The sequence below is a fragment of the Haemaphysalis longicornis genome, unplaced genomic scaffold (assembly GCF_048455015.1).
Source record: "Haemaphysalis longicornis isolate Haplotype H1 unplaced genomic scaffold, Haemaphysalis longicornis Haplotype H1 scaffold_9, whole genome shotgun sequence".
In the NCBI taxonomy this organism is placed as follows: domain Eukaryota; kingdom Metazoa; phylum Arthropoda; class Arachnida; order Ixodida; family Ixodidae; genus Haemaphysalis; species Haemaphysalis longicornis.
In genome coordinates, this window is record NW_027526460.1 from 147,777,291 (window position 1) to 147,800,921 (window position 23,631).

General features: G+C 49.7%; 1 protein-coding gene across 2 annotated transcripts in view; it reads right to left on the reverse strand.

The window, feature by feature from the left end:
* The window catches only part of Dsf (nuclear receptor dissatisfaction), a 131,846-nt gene that overhangs the window by 34,915 nt on the left and 73,300 nt on the right, over positions 1-23,631 (reverse strand). Inside the window, exon 5 of one of the 2 annotated variants that reach the window (XM_077685749.1) lies at positions 1,364-1,718. In XM_077685749.1, the coding sequence (XP_077541875.1) occupies positions 1,364-1,718 (355 nt within the window). Of the gene's footprint in view, positions 1-1,363; positions 1,722-23,631 lie in introns of both variants that reach the window. The other variant, XM_077685748.1, reaches the window with a different exon arrangement.

A 23,631-nucleotide genomic window follows, 5' to 3' on the forward strand; every position in this document is an offset into this window, starting at 1 on the left:
CGACGCCGGCGGCTGCGTGAGCGCGCCCACCCGGCTGGCACGCGGGTGGCTGTTACTGTGGGGATGAAACGTTTCGTGCAGTCCTGTGCGTTACAACATGTTGTCGCGGCCAAACGGCGCCTGTGTTCAACCTTCCAGCTTGCGTGTTCAGACGGTCGGCCATTCCCGGTCCGCTCAGCCGGCCCGCCGTGTGGATGCGCTCTGCTCTGGATTCCGCACACCACAACTTGGTTCCGCAGTCCCAGCTCTTTTCGACACATCCACTTTTTAACCCAGCACGACTTTTTCGGCGCAGGGTAGTCTTCTTCATCAACGTACAAAGCTAACGCCATAGCGGCCAAACGACGCTTGCGCTCTGTTTCCATTTCGACTGCTCCAAAATGCGCGCGGAACCGCGAAACCAAGCGCAAAATACGCATAAAACATGTGCGGCGCGGGCGCGAGCCGTTCGTATGGGTTCGCGAGTTCGTCTGGTTGGAAGCACTGTGGTGGAGAGTGTTGCTGGTTGGACCGCTCTGTCGTCTGCTACGGCGGTCCGCCGTGTGGATGCTCTCGGCGCTGCATCGGACCGCGGCGGGCCGTGACGCGGCATCACGTGACCGGTCGGACCGCGGACTCGGTCCGTCGTGTGGATCGGCCTTAAAGCGGCGTGGACTCTAGGTGTTTGAGCCAAGCGCGGATGTTGCTTCGCCGGAGAACGGCACACCGGTTATATGCGCAGCGCGCCCGAAGGAGAGGAAACCGCGGAAGAGAGAGTACTGCACATGCGCCGGCCCCAGTGCGTCTGCCGCGGCTATGACGCAACGTGCCGCGGCTATGACGCAACACAATCAAACACAATCCACTTTAATCCAATCCAATCCAAATCCAATCCAAGCCAATCCAATCCAATCGAATCCGATCCAATGCCCCTCGCGAGAGAGTGTTCGCTATCGCCTCGACTCGACGCGCATGCGCAGTGAGCGTGTGGACGGCGCCGACGCTGACGCCGGACATCGTGCGACAAACAAATGCTTTGCATTTAAAAACAAAGCGCTGCACTCAGCAGTTGATCAAAGCGCAGCCCGCCCTTGTCATTTGAGCCGTGCTTGATGCAGTAGCTCGCTGCGCGCCTTATGGTACGAGACGGACTTTTTTTCGCTCCCTCCTATTCGCCCTTCCCACTTGCCAGTGTCGGCGGACGCAAGACTGTAGGTACCTCATCTGTACACTCAGCCATACACTCCCCTCACTTCCTCCCCAAACTGTTGTTTCGCTCATGCGCATGGGATTGCGCAGGGGGAGTTTTCTCCCGATAAAGAACCGCCGGATTTCCCTTTTGCCCAGCACGTGAAGCGTGGCTTTAATAAAGAGGTGCTTGCACCTGTTCCAGATCAGTTCCTGGGCTCGTTCGGCATTGAGCAGCATCTGCAGCAGGCCCGCGGAGCCGACCAGGCCGTCCTTGGGGAAGAGCGGCGACGAAGGCGGCCCTCCTTCGGACGGCGAAGATGCGGACAGCACGGCCGCCATGGCGGCGGCCGATGGGACTCCGTCGAAGTGGCTCCCCGCCATGGACGGTGGAGGCCCATGCGAGGGAGGCTTGCCCGGAGGGAAGGACAGCCCCGAGAGAAGCAGGCCGCCCGCGGCTGCGTGCGAGGCCTTGGTTCCATGGGACACCTGCTCGCCGGGGCCGCCACCTTCCTTGAGCTTCGGTTTCCTGGGCCCGCGCTCGTGTTGCACTGCTGAAGAGAAGGGTGGTGCGCGCACAATGAGCCGTCTGCTTGGCAAACTCAACGCGCGGGGTCAAGGGATACGGGCGTAAAACGTGTCGCAATGCGGCGAAAGATTCGCAACGAGCTCCCACTACTGAGATGGTAATAAATAAATTGTGCAAACTTCGGTATTACACAGTGATTTGAAGAAGGAGTGAATGTACGAGACAAGAGAATTAAATGTGCTGCTGATGAAGCTGAAGCTTACAATGACAAGGTTTACAGCCACGTCGCTTGCTAATCTTTCCCCCTTGCACGTTAGCGAAGAACGCAATGAAGCTCCTCGACGCTGGTGAGGACCGGGGTCACGAAAAGATTTCTACTGTTTTTCTCCCACTTCTCTGCGGTGACATCATGGTTTGGCTTCTGTTGCTGCATTTAACTCTATTAAGGAGCGCGATGTCATGCTGTTATTTCTGACGTCCGTCTTTTCTTATCAAATGAGGCAGTTTTAGAATAGGGAAAGCCAGTGTTAGGTGCCCACAAAAACTTTGGCGACCCCAACCGCAACACACTCGTGCACGACGACTTTCCAGGCCCGTTGCTAGGATGCAGAGAACGTTAGGCTTCGCATCACTGTAGATATTTGATCGCTGCTTTGACTAACATTGCAGATGACAGCTCTTGCGCAATTATCACCGCACGTGATGCACCGAATGTATCCCAGGCGTACCCGACCGACAAGTGCCAGCTCTGGTGCAGGACATACCAGACCAGGGCATACCAGGGCATACCAGGCGCATACCAGAACACATTTTTTTGGGACCGTGTCATGAGCCCTGCAGAAGCGACGTAAAGATCCATCCAGCCGAATCGAACCATCCCGCTTGCAGATGCAGCAAGGAGTCGCATTTACGAGCATCAACACTGGGCCGTCCAGTAGGTCCTGCGGGCGCTCGAAAGGAATGGGACTCGCGAGTCGGCAACGGCGAGCTCACGTCTCAGCTGAGTAGTAGCGAACCATCGGGACGACGCATAGGCCCGCGTCGCGGCGCGAAAAAACGTCGTTCTGCCGGCTTAAATGTTTATTAAATCCAATCTGCCGCACTGTCATCCCCTTTCATCCTTGTATAACTTTGTTTTCGCCGTCATTTTCATTCTGCCGAGGGGCGACGAAATACCTGCGGCGTTTTGGGTACATTATTGCCCGCAGGCAGCGCCATCCTGCGGCTGTTCGCTACATCGCCTGTGCACGAGCATGGCCTCCGAGATTACCCTGCGCGCGTTTAGCAAAACGCGTGCGGGGTGATCTCGGATGACATGGCACGAGCAGATTCCGGTGCCCGGTCACTTACCGCTCTGTGCGGTATTTCAGCGTACAGGACTCTAGGCTTAGCATCACCGCAGACATTTCATAGCCACTTTCATAACGACCCCGAATGACCCTCCGTAGCACAATTCTTCATTACAATGTCGCCCACTTTCTCCAACGTGTAACTTCGTTTCCGCAATGGGTTTTGTGGTGGTGAGCGCGGGCAAGCGGTGGTTAGTATTGCCTGTGCCTATTGGAGCCATTCTGTGCACTTTTTCGGCAGCCACTGCCAGTGTTTCCGGTTTGCAAGCACAGCGGGCAGGCACGCGGCGCTTGGCTGCGGCTAGAAAACGGCTCAGTACTTCCTGCCTTTTCTATGTCTTGCGAACGACACACGAAACCTACGAACACAGCTCAGCGATCGTACAGTAGTCCATAATTTTGATAGAAGAAACGACACCTTGGCGCAGTTTTCAATTAAGCCGTGGTCGGGTATAGTGCCGCTGTCTGTAAAAGGGCCGCAAGGAACGCAAGCTCCTCTTGTAGCCAGCTGTGGGGCTCTCGCTATGTGAGCAAGAGAGCGTGCGCGCTCAGCACAAACCCTAAATGCCAAGGACGTCTTGAGTACTGCGCATGTGCAGTAAGGCGCCTCAAACCACTTCTTAGGCCCCTTAGCCTAAACGTCCCCATTATGTATATCACATATTGATCACATGATACCTTCCTTCCCATCTAATTATCGCTGACGTTGCTGCATGCTATTGTGACAGCTACAAGGCAAGCTCTTGTGTTAATATCAAAAAACATCCCTGATCGTGGACTAGAAAACCGGGCGTTTCAACACCATTTTTTTTTGTTTAATTTTCAAACCTATCAGCGAAGACCCAACTAGGCGCTGAAAGAACAGGCGTGAAAGCGATTACACCCTATTAAAGGGCTACTGAAGCAATTTTAAAACCGGGCAAAACTCTACTTTTTACATTTATCACATTGGTCAGTTTGTGCCTGTAAAGTTTTTTTGGTCATTTTTAGCTTGAGGACAGCAGTATTCGTCGTTAAAGTTGACCCTACGCCCCGCCCACTGCTTCCTGCCGCATCGCCGGAAGAGCGAGAAACTGAGACGCAGCGACCGGAAGTAGCGTCATATTCGAAAGACGGCCAGCGACGTGCGCCGCCGCTTCGCTGTGTCCCAGTTTTCTGGGTGAAGTTCCGAATTAAGCAGGCGTGTAATCTGCACTTTATTAATCATCATTGCCTTAAGTTGCTTCCACGTCGATTTTTTTAACCGTAATGCTACTGTGTGATTCCCTAAAGCGACTCCTAGATACCAGAAATTTCCTACCCGAGCGCCCGTGGCTACTACATTGCCTTCACGAGTAGTCGCGGGGCCGGCCGTGTCGTCGGGTGCTCTGTGCTTCATACGCGAAGCGACGGGCTCAAACAAATGCGGAGGTACCCCAAGTTTATGATCCATTATTATAAGGGAATTAGAAAATTTGTGGGACCACAGCGCTCTGGGCTTCCCGAACTTCTTGCTCGTTTTCCCGATCAACGTTGTTGGCTGTGACGACAGCGTAGCTGAATAGCTAGATTTTAAGAAGAAATCAAGCAAGCTGAAAGCATGAAGCGTTTTCTGCGCGCGGAAGCGCTCCACACACTCGCCGGTCGTGCATGCCCGTACGGCGCACGAAACGGCTCGCACTACACATGCCGCGGCAGCTACCGCTCTTCGATGCCGTCCGGAATCAAGGCCGTCGCGAAAAGCAAGGTAAACGTGCTAGAGAGGATGATAGTGTGGTGAAAAATTGTGCCAGGGATTGTCATCCAAAGTGATTTCGAAAGAGGTGATCGAATTTGTATCCCGATGCGGAGCGCCGACCCGTCGCGGAGGCTCGTCGACGGGCCTGCCCGAGCAAGAGATGCGGCGAGAGGCCGAAAGATGGCGTTACCTGCGCGCAAGAATTAGAGTTCCTGTATATAGCTCCCGCAGGGAGCTAAGAGTTGCGCGACCGGCCGCCATCTTTGTTATCCGGATTGCTGCGGGAAAGCCGCCCGTCGCGAGTGAAGGAGCCTCGCCGCCACGCTTCCGACGGCGGCCGACGCGCGGTGGGGGCGCTTCGGTCGGCGGCGCCTTACGGCGGCTACGCTGGATTCCTGGGCGGGGCGCGGTACCGCCCGCGTCGGTGGCTGCGGCGCAGCCGTAGTGCGGGCTTCTCTGCGCGGCATGGATAACCGGAGTGTCGCAATCACGGCGGCGCGTGGAAAAGGGTCGCGCAACTCTTAGCTCCCTGCGGGAGCTATATACAGGAACTCTAGCAAGAATGAGCACAGCACCGGCCGCTAGAATGACTATTAACGTAGGAATAAGGTTCCACATGCGAGAAATGGAATGATAATGTGGTGAAAAACTGTGTTTAGGATAGTCATTCGCAATTGTAGAGATAGCGGCGACCAACTATCTCCCTTGGTGCTAAACCTAAAGTTCCCTACATCACCGGCGATCCGTGCAACCGGAGCCGGCTGGAGCTGTTGGGGAAGGCGTTCTAAAGCTCGTCGGGGACCAGCGTGGTGCGCTTGGGTTCCTCTACCTTTTGGGGGGCGACCAACGTTCAACTCCCCTATTCTAAAACATGCGTATGTGCAGCAATGCCACGTTCCGCTGACCGGCCGAGCAGCGACCCGGCACCTGCACCTCTGCGCGACGCGGCGACCGGCGGCGGCCGCGCTGCCTGTGCGCATCGCAGGCCGCTGCACAGAGCTTGTTGCCGCCTGTCCAAATGTACAATCAAAGTTCCACATTCGAGGATGGGGATTATGGTGGGTTGAAAAATTGTGCTAGGAATTGTGGCTAGCGCTGGTAGTGAAAGCGGCGAACCAATATCTGCGCAACTTCCCTGCACCCGAGAAACAGAAGTCGGCCATGAGTTGTTGGGGGAGAACCACTTTCTAAAGCTCGCCGCCAGCGAACCTGTTTTGTTTATACTTCCCTCAGGCTCTCCTATTCTATGGAAAGACTGTGTGAGCCCTCCATTCACCAGAGGACCTTTTAGCCCGCATCTGAACGGGAACAGAATGATATCTTCAGGCCGTGCGGTCGCCGCAGCGCCGGCACTTCCGAATATGACGTCATCTGCCGCCAGCCAATCGCGAAAGGCAGCCAGGGCTCTCACCGTGACCTCGGGTAGGGGTCGCTTGTTTTGACGAAAAAAGAAGGTTTGGGTGTATGTACACTTAAAATAATTCAACGTCAGAAAAACCATAATGTAATGCCCCCAACAAAATTTTTTTGAAAAGCTCTTCAGCAGCCCTTTAACGTAGGCGTAATGGGGCGATGCTGACAAAGTGTAAGCTTGTCCAATGTATAACGACTACCATATTGTAACTCGCCTTCATTCTAGCCACGAATGGTGTTTTTTACCCTAAAAAGGCAAGAAATAAAAATCTTTCAACTCTCGCGCTCGCAACGTTACACGTTACCCATTAGCGCTGACAGTGGCGCAATAGAAGGAAACCGTAAGAACACAGGTATCAGTGCGTTAACTGCGCGCTAGCGTGCGACTAATCAGAACGGTTGCCCCATTACTATCGCCAAGTCGCGCGCCTTATTTGGTGGCTTAAGTCGGCGACCGCAAGTGTCACAAACAAGATTGTGTACCGTCATAGAGACCCGGGCAGAAAGTGACTTGGGGAGTCCCCACTGCTTCATCTGCTTTCTTTTATTGTCTAGATTATTTCTTTTTTAATTTTGTGCTTAATTGTTATCAATGATTTCGGAACAAAGCAGTCTTTTTAAATATACAATGTTGTACTTGGTCTGTAGACCTCTGAATTTATTCAGAATGATTATGAAATAATACATTATATTACTGTAGTATTATAACACAATATGTTATAATATAATGATAATTGCCCCCACTCCAAGTATAACGGTTCCGCTCTGCGTCGTATTTGTTTATATTTTACATGGAGAACATCGTCGTTAGGCTGTTTCGGTTGCTTATTTTATGCACTGCCCTTTGGCTGCTTGTTATTCCCGTTCTCCGCAGATTTAATAGTTCTAATTACCATGTTCCTGGCACAATTTTCTAGAAAAGCTCGCAGTCACTGTTCGTCCCTCCACTAGTCGTTGACCTTGCCGAACACCTAGCCTAAAATATCACCAGTGTTTGCGTCAATTTATACCTCGTGAGAAATGCATTCCTTCACCCATAAGGACATGATGAGTTCTGCTTGTCCCTAATTTACTATTGCATGCCATATTAACAGTTAACTTATACCCAAATGCGCCTATGCAAGCATGATTAAGGAAGAGTGCATATTATTACTGTGTACGAAGCTCGAAAAAAGTATAGCATCTGCCCGTGTTTCGTTTTTTTTTTTGTTTTAACAAAAAAACAAAAACGGGCAGGTGAAGTGTTTCACTGCACTCTCCAGCCTGTCTATCATGATCTATTCTGTGTGGCCACGTGTTGTCCGTCATTATTCGGACTCTAAGACATTCCGAAGTATCAGTGAATAGTACCGACAAACCTAATACCGTGTAGTCGGTCGAGTATCTTTGTCTGCTAGAAATCGGGCAACTGAAGTGCTTTGTGAAGTATGAAGCAACGAAAACTCGAGGAGAACAACTTTCTTTCCTGCATATGGACAGCATATTCACGTTCGAAGCAGCGCGTAACTTGCACAACGTTAAGCAAAAGCTTGTTCTATACATCTCGCTTTGTGCTGCGAATAAAGTGTCGTTCCATCTTTATCGATGAGCCTATATAGTAGTGGTCGGCCAAGCACTCGATAGAGGGATGAACTACAAACATTCGGGGCCAAAGGGGGAACTCAGCTAGCGCTCGATATGCGTAGCTGGACATCTTTGGGAGAGGCATCCTTCCTGCACTGGACACAACCTGGATGATGATGATAAGGAGGAGAAGGAGCAGGCGGAGGAAGAAGAAGAATAAAGGTAAGTTTTCGTGACTGGAATAACTAACCAATAGTCAGACCTTAAGTCGAAGGCAAGGCGAACAAGAATGCTAATTTCAAGGTGCACGCTCTTTCTGGCGGCGGGAGAAGTTCAAGGCCCACGTGTATTCAAAATTCTGGGAGGGAGGGGCGCAGCGAAACCATGGCAACGTTCTCTTGAATGCCATCTCTGAAAATGACTCGCAGGTTCAAGCGCTGGTGTGTTGACGGTGTTAGCAGCCGGAGCTTGACGGCGCGATTTATTAAAGACGATAGTCTTTCTTGGGCTACTTAAACCCAGAAATTTTGGTCTGTATGTATGTCTGTATGTCTGTCTGTCCGTCTGTCTCTCTGTGACTCGATACAGCCACCCGGCCAAAGCAAAACAATGCCTGCGCAATAGTCTTATATAGTCACAGCTAAATCTACCCGTCTATGTCCGGTGTAATGTTCATACTTGTCAACATTGTTGAAGAAGAACAAGACATTACGCAAATATGAGACAACAAATCAATACAAAAGTGATATTTGCAGTGTTCCTTCATAAAAAATCAAACATGCTTGAATTTTCCGAAATTAAATACTTCATCAACTGCAGAAAAAGAATTCACTCCGCTGTCGCCTGCTGTCGCCCACGCCACTATAGCTTCTGGCGCCATTTTAAGAAATCAACCGACAACAGTTACGGAAGGTTCCACTAGATAGGTTCCACGTTCTGCTTGCAACGCACGTGGAGTAGGGAAACGCGGTTCTATAAACGTTGAAGTAGGGCGCCTCGATTAACGCGCGTCTTCGTCGTACGGCAGCGTTCGCATCGAGACACCCGGTTTGGAGCAGTGGAACGCGGGAAATTTAAAATGATTTAAGCAAACCTTTGGCGTCTTCACCTTGGGATGAGCGCGACGCAAGAGGAACAACATGAGAGGTGAGTGGGAAAGCGAAGGGAGGCATTTACTTCGCAAAAGCTGATAAAGACTATCGTCTTTTGACGGCATTTGCACCGAAAGGAGCAGATACGCGGCCAATTTTTCTCTGCTTATTTCCATTTCTTCCGGAAACGCAACGGCGACCCCACCGCTGTGGTATTGGTGGTGCCACCTGGCAGTGGCCCTTGGTACGCACGGTTGTGCGCTTCCCGCGGCAAGTGTCAGGTGGCGCCCCTGGATTCCGCGGTTATTGTACATGCTCGTATTGTACTTAATTGTAGCAAATTTGCAACGAAGTGAACAGATACGCGGCGAATTTTTTTAACTGTTTTGGCACACTGGTCGTCACTATATACGGGCCCACCAAGCGTTTACCCGCAATGAACACGGCTCTCGTTTTCTTTCGGCATCTCTGAAGGGTTTTGTAGCACTCTGAGTGCACTCTGAGCATCTCGGTGAGCATCGCGAACCAACGCGTTCCATGGTCGCTTCTCCTACGCGATTTTGAGCAGTCGTTTTGACGGAGCTACGTCTGCGCTGTTGGTAGAGTGTACTAGAAGTTTTAGAGTGGCCCGAGCGGCGGCCTCTCCCATTGCTCCGCCGGGTCGACTTTCGCGCAGAAAATAAAACCGGTATAGCGGCGGCGCTGCTGTCGGCGACAACTGAACAGCCGACGCTCCCCGGCACCTGTGCGCGGCAAGATTTGCTTTGCTCGCTGCGGTGTTTTGCGCTTGCTCAGATGATGTAGTTTGGATTATGAGGTTTAACGCGCCGGCGCTACACAGGCGATGAGGCAAGTGGTAGTGGAGGGCTCCGGATTAATTTTGACCATTTGGGGATCTTTAGCATGCGCCGAAATCTCGAAGGCACGAGCGTTTTTCGCTTTTATCCTCCATCACAAGAGCGGCTGCCGCGGTCGGGAATCAAACCCGCGCCTTTGGTCAGCTAAATAAACTTTGGTGATTTAGAAAGCAGACGCAGACCGTTATGACTCCGTTTGATCAAACTTTAAACTAGTACGACCCAACATTTATCTAACCGCCCTCCCCCCCCCCCCCCATACTTTCTCATGTTTTGATTCTTATTCTGAAAGCGTTGTTTATCTACAGTAATCTCTCGTTAACTCCAAGTCGTAAAATTAGCTGAAAATTTTGAGATAAGCGCGGAGTTTCGAGTTAAGTCAAATGCAGGAAATTTGTGGCTTGGTCCCTGATATAGCAGCTAGTGCTTCTAACAAAAGCACTATTGCACAGGGGAGATTTCGTTATAAAGGCAAAATAATTTGCAGGAAAAAAAAACTTTTATTATTGCAGAAGAAAGAATTGTGTTGTGCTCGGCTGTGTCGCGTTCGCATCTGCAAACCAGAAAAGCCTAGTCGAGCTTCTCAATGCATCCCATGAATTGGTGGTCGCCACCGCTACATTCTACGTTGCTACGAAGCAGGCGCAGCATCTATGTTGTATCGGACGTTGTTGTATGTTGTATCTGCCGGCGTAGTCACTTCTGGGTGGTCCTCCTTCTCCGCATGATCAGCTGCGTCGTCCACAGCTATCTCAATGATGAACGCGCCAGACAGCATTCCGGTAACGGGGACGCGTAGTCCGCGTAATTAAACTTGCACTTCACGGCCGTGTTCGGTGCGTAGTGGGAGTAAGCATTCGAACGGGGACCTTATCAGCTGCCTGTAGCGGACTTTGCCTTGTGTCCTCTCTGCCAGTATTTCAAGATATCCGTGGTCCTCCGAAAAAAAAAAACGTTTCGAGATAAAGCGGGCAAATGCGTATGGCCTATGGGAGGTAAACACACGGTTAGAAAAAGTTTCGAGAAGATATTCTGAGATAGCATGAGTTCGAGTTAACGAGGGATTAAGTTGACGGACAGGCACCAGGAATGTTTTCCCTTGTCCTTCTTGACTCTGCGCGTGAAGCAAAAGCGGCGGGGAGTACATTCTATAGGCTGAAAAAAGTTTGTTTTTTTACGTTCCTATTTGGAGCGAAAATATTAAGAGCCTTCTTCTGAGATACCCCTAACGTTGTTGCTTGTACTGTCGTTAGTGGGCTTTCTTATTTTATTAACGTACTATATCGCGGGCACTTGGTTAGTAAGTGTGTACTGAAAACGAAGTGCCAAAATAAGTCTGCAGGACCAACTACTGCTTCCTGCATGCCAGGGGAAGATGCCGCTGTATTTACTACCTCTTGTAATTTTGGGGGACTTCTCAATCCTTCCGTGCATTTTTAAATTTTATTAGGGATCTCTAGGACGTTTTTACCGGTTGCTTTAGCGACAAGGAGCTCCACCATGACAGCGTTATGAATGTGCTGCAGCCGTTATTCACAACAAACACCTTAACGGCGTTGGTTGCGACCAGCACAGTGAGACCTTGACAGCAAATTTGGTTGGTTCTGTATACATTGTGACACGGATTCATTTCTATATGAAGGGTTTAAACAAGTTTCGTGATTACATGCGAAGGCGGGAGCAACACCTTAAACTTAGCCGTCACTAATGATTGCAGGCGAGTTATGAAAATGCGTTGGCCAAAAATGTCGATTTAAATCTCCCTGTTAGCGTCATTCCTAAACCGTTACCTGTGTAGACTTTGTGCATGATTCCCCGCGCAACTATTTATATGCTGGGCTACTGAAAATGAAAACAATGTGTATTTTGTTCTAGTTCCGTTTATTTGAACCTCCAAGTTAGCTTTCTTGACTTTGTGTATGATTTCCTGTGTTATATTTCATTTTTGTCGCGGTCACTATATTTCCTGATCTATGCTTTGCTTTGGTTTTATGTGCGTCTAATTATACTCTCAGCATACTTGCGAATTAAATTTGTGTTAATTTGATTGAACTCCTTTCTTGACCGAATCAGGTGAAAGGTGGCGGGATTAATAGAATGTTGTGGGCATAGTTCTGTGAAAGACGGTGATTGGGGCAACTGAGCTAACCGCTGGGCTATCCCCATTTTATTTAAAAAGATATCTCCCTTGCGCGTGTAATTTTCTGTTCGGACAGGCGACAGCATTAACACCCCGGTGACCCCTAATTATCACACGCGGGCCACTGCTTAAATAACTCACGCAATAAAAAAACAACAACCTATGATATTAACCCACATAACTGCAGTCGGAGCGTAAAGTGCGAGACAATAAATAAGAAATTCTTCTTAAAAGCCATTATCCCAGTCCTCATATTTTTTCATGTCATTTGCGTCGACCAATTATGTCCATCAAGCAGAACAATAACGACACACTCATCAAGCAATCATGAACTGGTTCATATCAGGCGATTTTACACAAAATAAATTTTGATGGGAAGTTGGAATAGCCAAAATGTCGATGCAAATACTTTATTTACAATCCGCTAAGAATGTTGCACGCAATTAAGAAAAATCCGTAATTTTTTCGTTGTTGTCGAGCGGGAAAGGCAAAACTAACGCAAAATGAGCTGCAGCATTTATTATTCCTTTCGTTACCCACAGTCCACTGTAACTACAGTATATTTAAGCAATTGGACGTCCCGAAAAACAAATTTCGCGCGCTCCGTGCGTAAAGAAGCAGCGTTTCCTGGCCCGACTGGGCGCGCGGCCGTACGCGCGGCCAGCCGCCGCTTTCAGTTGTTGTTGACTACAGCGCCACCGCTATTTTCTCCGCGAAACGAGCACCTCTCCGGGTGGCCGATCGGGCCACTCTAAAACTTCTAGTACACTCTACTATTGGCGGTGAGATGTTTGAGTGGCGCCCCCTGGCTATGACGTCGGCTTAGGGACTCGCGCCGCTGTCGTCTGCTACACTCCGCTTGTGAGGGGCAGCAGTGCCTGCGCGAAATCGCCCGCTTTGTTGCTGTAGTGCGTTGAAAAGCGTATTTCTAGTGACTCAGTTATTTTGCCAGCTTCAGACGCATCTGAATAATTTCAAGCTGTATCCCCCCAAGTTTGCAACACACGAGGAGATAGAGAACAACTTTCATCAGAGCATCGGCCAGAAGATCGTGTGTAACTCGTCCTTTCTAGCTTATTCGCGAGGATCAGTGATCAGAGCTCCTCGATAAGTATTCAAAATGCGTAGGCTACCTGCAGTATTTTTTAGATGCTCTTATGAAGACTCAACAGTCTAATGCTACGTACCAAGCAGCGGCCCCTACACGCGCATCGCACAGCAGGAAATAAAGCGGCTTTCTTCTATTTCTTTCGTTGTTGTTGTCTTGTATCAGATTAATGTTTCTTGCTTTTTTTTCTGCCCAACGCATTAATTTTTCTGCGCCGTCACAAACGTCTTATTAGGAGGTTTTGGGATGTTTGGGAGGCTCACAAAGATCGTGTGGATATTTCCTTCATGTTGTATGGCATACATTCCAAATTGGATTTCCTTACGGCTGCGTGCAAGAAGGTGCATATCCGCAGCGTGCTTTATTTATTCACATGCAAATACAATGAGAAGGTTTGTGCTACGCCACCGCGATCGCGCCCTAAACAACGTTGTTCACAGTAATCGAAGGCGGCTTTTGTGCTCCGCATTTCTATCGTAATCACATCGTTATCATAACGAACTGACTCTCAACCCGAACAATGGTGACATGATTACGGTGTTGAAGGCATGATATACTCGCTAACTAACGCAATAAATAGTATACCTGCATATATTACAAGAATCGAAACCGAGGAATAATTCCAAGTAGCTCTTTATTGTTTTCCAACCCTTCCAGGCGCAAAGAACAAATCCTATTCTACTCGGGATGGCGTTCTATGAATTGAAGGAAATTATTTTTACTCTCTTGTCCTGGACTGAGGACCCAGCCCACTAACCAGCTCTGTTTAATTGTTAAATAAAGTTTTTCTCCTCCTCCCCCTACTCCTCCACCTCTTGGGTGCAGTTTTCCTATAACGCATATCCGAATATCGGGAAGATATGGTTGTGGAAAATGTACCGAAATATCCCTCCAGGCCTGAAAAAACATAGTGTTACTGTATATTTAACGTAGACGTGACTCATTTTGCTCAATAAACGTACATACTGGTTAGATGCCTGGTATAAAATCAGCACGCGCCTATATACACAGTGGGTCATTTGGAACTCAACCTACAGTTTTTGCAGCCCATAGTGCATGTCGGCAAACTTTTATGCTTTGACAACGTAAAGTGATGTGACACAACACGTTCGAGCATTCGGCATGATTGCAAAAACTGTTTTACCTTGCATATGATCACCCGGAATCGTAATGCCTTCTGCTAAAGCCAACAGCCCTGAAGGCCTAGAATTTGTTTTGGTCTTCCATTTTCGCTGTTGTCGGTTATTAGAGCTGACTGTTCCTTTTGTTCGAAAGATTGCTTAATTGAGAAGCTGACGCCTAGACTTTAACTGACACCAGGAGCTAGTGTATGCGATTTTAAGCCTATTACTATGATAAAAAGTTACCCGCACGCCAATTCTGGTGCGGACAAGCATCAGACTTTGACCGAGCGCAAAGAAACAGCAGGGAGAGCGAGCCTGAGTGAAGCAGACGACAAATGCGAGAATCCCTAAGCCGACGTCACGGAGGCGCGCTTCACAGCGCCGCCTGTGTTCGCGCTCACCGCCAATAGGCCTCCTGCGCTGCCCAGGGGGCGCTGCGCAAGCGGTTTCCGGGCAGTACTTCCGGGTAGTACAAAGCAGCGCGGGTCCCATAGGATCCCGTGTTGACAGAAGCAAAATGAGCTCGACGCTCCCGATTATTTTGCGACGTGGTCACCAGCTCATCCCCGACGCTTCCGATCTATTCCAGCGATCAACTTGGCATTACGGGAAAAAGCTTTTCATCGCAAAACATGTTTACAGCGCCGACGAAAGTGCCGGGACCGCGACGGCGTCTGCTACTCGCAGGTTCACCGATCGATGGTCGTACGAAGTGAAATTTTAAGTGAAATTTCTAGTTTAAACTAATACTCTAGGTGGCAAATACTTCTAAGAAACAGCCGATCAAAAAAGAAGAGCGACGCAATCGGCGATGATCGCGCTTTAAAAAGCCAGCGAGTCCGGCGGACCGCAGGCTCGCCTGGTGCTGTGCGCCGCTCTTTTGCGTACCTGCACACTATGCGTGCACTTTCATTAAACAGTGCTCGTTTGCGTCGCCGTTACGAATACATGGTGCAGCGTTAGCTCGCCGTTTTGTTGCCTGCCTCAGTGACAAAATGCCGCGACCGTCAGAAGCGTGAAATCTGTTTTGCGATTCTGAAATTAGTGGCCGTAAAACAAAGTGGTCGGGCGAACTAAGAGGCCGCTCGCTTCCCTTGTTTGCTCTCACTTTACTTCATTACGCTCTTGCAGCATACATTCCCAGTTCGCACTTAAAGGAGTACTGACACGAAATTTCAAAGCTGTGATTACTATGTAAAACGCTTCCTTTTTATCAGGAGATATCTCCCAGCAAGTTTCAACAGCAACAGTTCAGCGAAACATATTTAAAATCCATTTTAATCTTCGCCCGCACGAGAAAGCCCAGAGCGGGCCGACATGACATCATGTGCTACTTGCCCCAAACTGCCGACGTCGGGGCTCCCGTGACAAAGCCGACGAGCCGGCTGTGGTTGGCGCGCGCTGCTCGGGCGTGTGTACACGTCATGGTTTTGGGACTGACGTCATGCTGCCCGGGCCTGTGGGGACGGCGAAGACCTCGGCCGGTCTGGGCGCGCGCTCGCGCGCGCTTCCAGAGAGGCAGCGATGAGGCAAGAATGGTGACGTCATGTGATACATCCTGTTATGGTGGCCGCTCGGCGTTTTTCCGTCGAAACCGAAACTGGCACGAATAAACGACGCCGTAAATGAATGTTTACGCTGCGCTCGACCGTCTAATCTGTCATTATATGATTAGTGGGCTGGTAGGCACGCATAGCAGCGAAAAAAACGTAACACGAAAATTTCGTGTCAGTACTCCTTTAATAGCCTAGAATGAGGTTCAGCAACGGCCGAGTTCCATGCAGCCGACACGGCGGACGGCAAATCGGGTGGGAGGAGGAGGGGGGCTTTCAATGCAAAGAGAAAAAATTCAGCGAATTTCTAATAATATTTGACAATAATCTGGCGAAGTGTGATCATGTGGCGGGGGGGGGGGGGATTCAACTGGAGGACGCCAATTCTCTGTTCTTGTCTCGCTGTCTAACTCCATTTGAAGTCAAAACTGGCGTGTCAGCGTTCAGATTCGACGACCCCTGCACTAGAAAACCAACACAGTCAGTGATGATCGTATGTAAATATTCGGGGCCCCGCGCCGTGTATGCGGCTGTGTTATGTGATGTTATAGAAGTACACATCTCTGCAGGCAGCGGGCGTGTGATTTGGTGCATGTTTTGCGTCCTTTAATAGCGCTTAATTTGTTTATTCGGCGGGATTGCCCCACCTACTCGCTATTATACATGTACCCTGCCGTTCGTAAATCGTGCGGCGTAAAACGTTACGCAAGAGTCATTTAGTTTGCGAAAATACGAAAAAAAATTTCCACTCGTTTCAAAGGCGGTGCCAGGCCAGCAGTGTCAGCTGAGTCGGCTGCGCAATTCTTGCGTTCGCTTGCATGCTCCCCCTGAAGCAACCTTTTGCAGTTACCTCAGGATATAGGATGAGCAGCGTTCCGTGTTTATGCTACTCGTGAACTTTCCTTTGTCGACCGCACCAAGAAGAAAAAACTGTAACTGTCGTCAAACAGTTAAGCCACCCGACCTGGCGATACTGTCCCACGCCGCGACCACCGCGACAGCTCGCTCAAAAGAAAGCCGACAAATCGGCTTCTTTTAGCGGATATTATTTTGTTTAGCCTCTGCAAAACTTTAAGGGCTATTTCATACAGTATGCAGTGATTTAAACACGCCACAAAGCGCCACAACCAACTTCCACTCTGGCTTGTAATTGAAAACAAATGGAGGGCAGCGAGGGTCGTCTGCTTTTGTACTACCCAGAGGCGTCGGCCGCTAGGGGCGCTGCATGTCGCCAAACCTCCAGCGCAGGAGGCCTGTGAGGAGCACCGTGGTAGAGGGCCCCCAATTGATTTCGACCACGTGGCGATCTTTAACGTGCGCCCAAATCTCGAAACACGGGCGTTTTCCGCCTGCCGCCACAGAGGCCGAAATGGAACCCGCTTCCCACCGCGGTGGGTGGACTGTCGTTTTCGATGCTTACACAAATTACTACTGGGTAGTTGCCGCATAAAAACACCGAGAGGACAGTAAGAAAGTTTCCTATTTGTACCACAAGAGAGCGAGATGCGGCAACCGTATACCTATAGGGCAACGCTTTGAACTAGCGAAAATGTGCATATGTTTGTGGACCGCACTTCGCGGCCGGCGCTAAGCGATGAAGTCATGAGGTTTTACTATCTGTCGGACTTCCTGGCAAAGCGTTGTCTTAGCCATGTGCGATGGAAATTTGATCTCACAAGCAGCCTGCGACATGGTAAAAACAGTGAAACGTGCAGTGGCTGCGTCCCTGCACAGACACATTCTGCTCTCTTTGCGCGTCCTGTTCCCTGATTCCATCACCAAAGTAAACATACTTGTACGCCTTGATACTAACCCAGACCCACCAAGAAGCCTTATTAGTGGTTGTTGAAGCATTTGGATTCGGTGCAACAATTTGTTTTTTTTTTTTACTTCCCAGCCGCGCCCCTCCACCTCCCAGAAAAGAAAAAGAAAATTCCGGGCTTGTAACTTCTGTTTCTTTGGCGGAAAATAAAACGGAATTGCGACACTAAAGCCTAAAGGATTAAGACAGGTCTTACTTCAGTAAAGCTTGGTTTTGGGATAGTTCGTATAGAGACATCAATAAACGTTCAGCGCATCAACCGTTTTGTTTGTCCCTTTATTCTGTGGTCGTCCTGTAAACTTCAGCGCTCTACGTTTCTTCATGATCGGTCTTATCTTACACCTATATATCAAATAACATCAAGTCGAAGGCCACAATGCGCTCACTAGGTTATCCTCCTAGGTCGCCAAAACCAGATGATACAGCAGAGCCTGGTCAAAGCAAAGCCGTTCGCTGCCGACGAAGTGCGAGACAATAGCACCCCAGCAAAACGTGCGAAGCGACCTGCTGCTTTCAAAAGACGCCCACAACATCTATGGCTCAGCCGTCGCACTGTTTCTCTGCCGCATGAAACCTAGACAATAAAGAAAACCATTAATTCACGGATACTCTAAACTTATGCAGCGTGTGAGCCGCGTACAGGCTATACGTTCCGCCCTTTACACTATGCGCACGAACAGATACTCCCCGCCCAATGGCAAGGCAACCCTGTATACCACATCACATTGGCGTACCCAAAACATGGTCCATCCAACCATAACCCAGCCCACTATGCAGCACTAGCCTACAAGACATGGGTAGGCTGGCGGAATAGACAAGGAACACAGCAAAAGATAAAGGGACCATGAAACGAGGGTATACCCTATTCGGCGAATAATGATCAATAAAATATTTTATATTTCTTCTGTACAGTGTGCGTTTCTAACAGAATGTTTGTGGGTTGCATTTACAATTTACATGACCATTCGATCGATACCTTTACAAGCGATTGAATAAAAACCAAGAGCAGTAGTCATAACGGCAGTACATAATGGACAAGGCTAATCGCTCAGAAGAAATTTTTACCCAGTTCAGGCTTCAATAAAGTTTCTGCTATGCGCAACGTACATTCACCTCCAGTTAGTGTACGCGTCTGCAATATGACGCCCAGTCCACGCTACACTAATACACGCAGTCGAAGCCATACAAACCCGCTCAGGTAGTTTTATATTGGCTATCATCGTACAGCTAGCACGACTCTCATGACAACGACGTTGCATCTCCAATGACTAGCTGCCCGCCGGAAGCAATCTGGAATTGTTCTTTTTACATAATATTTTATCCTAATCCATCTTTGCACTCTGTTTGGATTGAACCTGCGCCATTTATATCCTCCCGTCGTGATCATCCACAAAAGGTAAGCGTGTCCCGCTGTAACACGCCGCGTGGCCAAATTTTCTCTTTCCCCAAACCAGCAACGACTGGAATTATCTACCAGCCACTATAGCAAGCGCATCTGAATGATTGTAGATTGATTCTACTGTGTAACGCGTTGACGCAACGTACCGATGAGGTGTGCCGTAGTGGAGGGCTCCGGATTAATTTTGGCCCCCTGGGGATCTTTAACGTGCGCCGAAATCTCGTACACACGGGCATTCTTTGTTTTCCGCCTCCATCAGAAAAGCGGGCGCCGCGGCCGGGGATCGAACCCGCGTCCTCCTGCTCAGCAGCACAACACCTTAGCCACTAAGCCACCTCAGGTTGCAAGCACAGCTGATCTCATTCTACTCAAAAATGAGCCGTCAAACCTAGCTTAGTTGGTTTTGACATGTTATATACTTCTTTTTTTTTCTCATGTCCTACTTTCTTTGCAAATATTTGCTTTCTTGTGTGCCTTTTCCTGTGTATTAATTGCTTCTTCTCCCCTCTGCAGTTTACTTAAATGTACCCTCAGGGTATTTTAAATAAATACGTAAAAAGAAAACATTCGTTTTTCTGTTTCGCTGTCGACATTTCAAAATGAGCTGTATGGCCGACGTAAAGACGCAAGTGACGTCGCTCTAACAAATCAATAAAGTTGGTTCAGCGCGAAACACCTTGCATGGAGCAAAAAAACCAAGAAAAACGATTGGATCTCCCGACTACTTGAAGTGAGTAGCAAAGAATCGGGAGTGGAGGGGTATAAAATAATAACGCACGAATGGAGATTTCCACGTACACAGCGAAGAAGGAAAAGAGGGGACAGCGAAAAAGCGAGAGGTGGAGGGTGGCAGAAAAGCCTCGCAGGAGCTCGAGGACGACGAGCCGAAGACGGCGATGGGACGGAGTGAAAAAGCGAGCTTGCTCACGCCGGGCTGCGTTGTTTGACTTGGACTCAAGCGCGGCACCCTGTGCCTGTCATCGTCGACGGCGAGGCCAGCCTCCGGTCCCCGGTGGCGCCAGGAAACCATGGCAACGGCACTTAGCGCGCAAAGCCGCCAGCCGTGACCCGAAGTGAGAAGCCGTGCGCGAGAAAGCCCGCGTCATCCCGGCAGCGAGGATCAGACCCGCTGTTCGTCGTCGTCGTCGTCGCAGCGCCTGTGTCAACAAGTGCGCCGGGCCGGCTTGCTCGCAGTGGGGCGGGCCCGCCGTTAGCGGGCTTTGAGACGGCGCGATCGTGACGCCAAAAAGGGACCGGGGATGAGGGGACTCGGAGTGGTGCATCGCGGCCCTCGCGGCACGTTCGTCGGCTTCAATTTGCCATCAACGTTTCGAGAAAGCTTTCAGCGAAGTTCGCTTTGGCTGAAGCACGCGAGCTTTCGGGATTAGGAAGGAGCGAGATGGCGTGCGTCGCTGCGGTATTAATTTGTGTTTGAGGCGATGACCTGTATTTTCGTTGTCGTTTTATATACTAGTTACGTTAAATGTGGGTACAAGTAGGGTGGCGGATGGCTATAAAATAGCGTGGTGACAACCTAATCGATATCGCAGACGTTTGTTATTATTGCCGTGCTCCTGTGGTTTAATATTTTCAGTTGCGGCTCACGAATACCTAAAAAGCCTGTGTCCTATGTCACCTTTTTATTTCTTGCTGAGCACGACTCTGTGCTGTGTTTGACTGGCAATGTTGTGATTTCGGTGCAACGGATTCCTGGTCAATATCTATTTGTATTGAAAGGCAAAAGTAATGTTGTTGGCTGCATCTCCGCATGTGGACACGAATGCATAATCGCCATGCATGAATATCTCCAGCAACATGCTCGAAATAATGTCTTATCCTTATGGGTGACTTTAACCTGCCCGACCTTAACTGGACTTAATGCAGTACAAATCAAAGTCTTCAGAAGCATTTTAGGAAACAGCGCGAAAAATTCGGACAGAGAGAGGGCAAGCAGACGCGAACGCTGACGAGTAACTGGTGAAATTGTATTAGAGTATGCAATAAATAGAAGAAGGAAACAACATAGTCATGCGCCAGTACGAGAAAGGAAGGAGAGATAAACAAAGAGCTTAAAAAGTGGCGCCAGTTATAAAACGTGATAAAACACAAAAAACATTCTTTTTATCTGGCCAGATACGCAACGTCCCGCTCAAAGAGTGCCACGCACCCAACGCATGTGCACCCAACTAGCACGAAGTCAAGCTTTACTGCTTCAGAAGCACTTCTCCATGTGATAAATTTTGTACTTCACCAAACTGTAGAATGCTTCACAAAGGTGCAAGGTGAGTCTCTCAGGGTACTCGACCTAATCTTGCTAAGTGGTAACTTTCTCTTAACAAGTGCACGTGGAAGTAAGAGAAGGAATATCTGATCACAAAATTCCGGTGTGCATTTTGCCCCTAGATTAAAAAATATCGGCGCAAACCGCTGTCAAAACTGTAATCAATTTTGAAAAGGAAGACGACGCGCACATACAAACCTACTTACCTCACGAATTTCGCGAGTTTTCGTCATTGGTCTGAGAGCCTCAGCCCATTGGCCTTAGCATTGGCCTCAAATGGGATAGTTAATGTTTGCCGCACAAATTGGGGCAAATAGATGTTGAAATTTGTCTTGCCGTCAATACTGAACTAACTGTACGAAGAAAATGCCCCAAATGTGATAAACAAATCATTCAGAGATTTAAGTAACGTATTTCTGCAAACCGAAGGGCGGCGGGCGCAGCCCCGCCAGGGCTGCCGCCGGGCTCGCCTCCTAGTATGCTGCCGGGTGCCACGTCTGGATGCCACCTCTCTGTCCCTGTTCCGGGGGTTGCTACCGGTCACTTGGAGATGAACCCATCTGATCAGGCAGCCTCCGCGACGGCCTCTGGAGACGCTCCTAACGCCTCCTCTTTGGAATCGTCGCCGATACCAGCTGGTCAGGCAAGTCCCCTCTCATCTCCTTGCCCGTCTGATCAACCGCTGCCGGACGATGAGGACGCCTTCTCAGACATGACACATGCAAACTCTGCCACAATTATCTATGCTCAAGAAACGCCGAGGAGCACGGACGAGCAAGAAAATTTCCAGACCGTACTGCCTCCTAAACGGCGACGTGGCTCTCAGAGACAGCATCTGACTCTCAGTTGCCAGCCGATCATTGAATTTCCGAAGCGTGGGTGCGTAGCAATTCTCAAACCCACAAAGGTGGAGAGCGTCATTACCCGTTTCAACCCGCTCGCTCTGAAAAGTGGCCTTGAGTCTTTCATGGAGTCCTTCAAGTAAGGCCAAACTATCGGCTGAACCTTCTAGCAGTGGACACGCGCAACGCTGACGCTACTGCACGTCTCCTGAAAATAAAAACCGTTCATGGCATCCCTGTCCAGGCGTACGAGCCTCGCTCGAGTGAGTGCGGAGCAGGAGTGATCAGGGATGTTCCAGTTCAACTGTCTGACCCTGAAGTCCGTGTTGCTCTGCGTCAGAAGACACCGGTCAAAACTGTGCATCGTCTAGGCAAGTTATCCAAGACCGTGCTGATTGTGCTTTCCACCGAAACAGCGCCTGAACACGTTTTCCTAGGCTACACGCGTTACCGCGTACATCCTTATGTTGAGACGCCCAGGCAATGTACCATATGCCAGCGTTTTGGCCACGTGGCAACCATGTGTAGACTTCCGAGCCGCTGTGCTCGGTGCGGTGGCTGTTACGAAAGCACTGCGTGTGATGCTGATAATCTTCGGTGCCCGAACTGTGGGAACAGTCACGAGTCGACGTTTTCCCATTGTCCAGTCCTTCGGAAAGAGAAGGCCATTCACATGCTCAAGATGACAAAAACATTGACTACAAGTCAACGAAGGCGACCCTGCATGAGCAGCGGGGGAAGGGTGCTGCTTGGAAAATGTCCTCTTCAGGAACCCAGAAGGGCGCCAAAAGGCAAGCGCCAGTTTCCAACACTTTAGATGCAAGCTTCGACGATGACTTCCCGCCCCTGCCTGCTTGCGGACCCGTGAAGCCTGCGGCGCCCGCTGCAGCGACACCCACGTCGTCATCCGAGTCTATTGATGAAAGAACGACGTACTATTTGAAGAACGACGTACTATTGATGAAAACGTGGACGAGATGCTTGAGCGAGGCGTCATTAGGCCCTCCAACAGTCCCTTGGCGTCTCCCGTAGTCCTTGTGACCAAGAAGGACGGTTCGAAACGCTTTTGTGTCGACTATCGGCGCCTCAATAAGATAACCAGAAGGGATGTCTACCCTCTCCCGCGTATTGATGACGCCCTCGGCTGTTTGCAGGGTGCCGAATATTTCTCGTCACTCGTCTTGCGCTCCGGGTACTGGCAGAGGCTGATCGCGCAAAGACGGCTTTCATAACACCTGACGGCCCGTATGAGTTCAATGTGATGCCGTTCGGCCTTTGTAATGCGCCTTCCACTTTCGAGCGCATGATGGACAGCATTTTGCGCAAACTAAAATGGAAAGCATGCCTGTGCTACCTTGACGACATCGTCGTTTTTTCTCCGGATTTCGAGACACATTTACGCCGATTAGAAAGAGTTTTAACTTGTCTTGCCGACGCAAAGCTGCAGCTCAACCTCAAGAAATGTCGCTTCGCCGCTCGCAAGCTCACTATTTTGGGCCACGTCGTTTCGAAGGATGGAGTTCTATTCGACACGCCTAAGCTTAAGGCAGTTGCGGAGTTCCCAAAGCCGACATCTATGAAGGCCCTCAGGAGCTTCCTCGGACTCTGTTCTTACTTGAGGCGCTTCGTCCGCAACTTTCCGACCATCGTTGCACCATTGACGCAGCTTCTCTCTG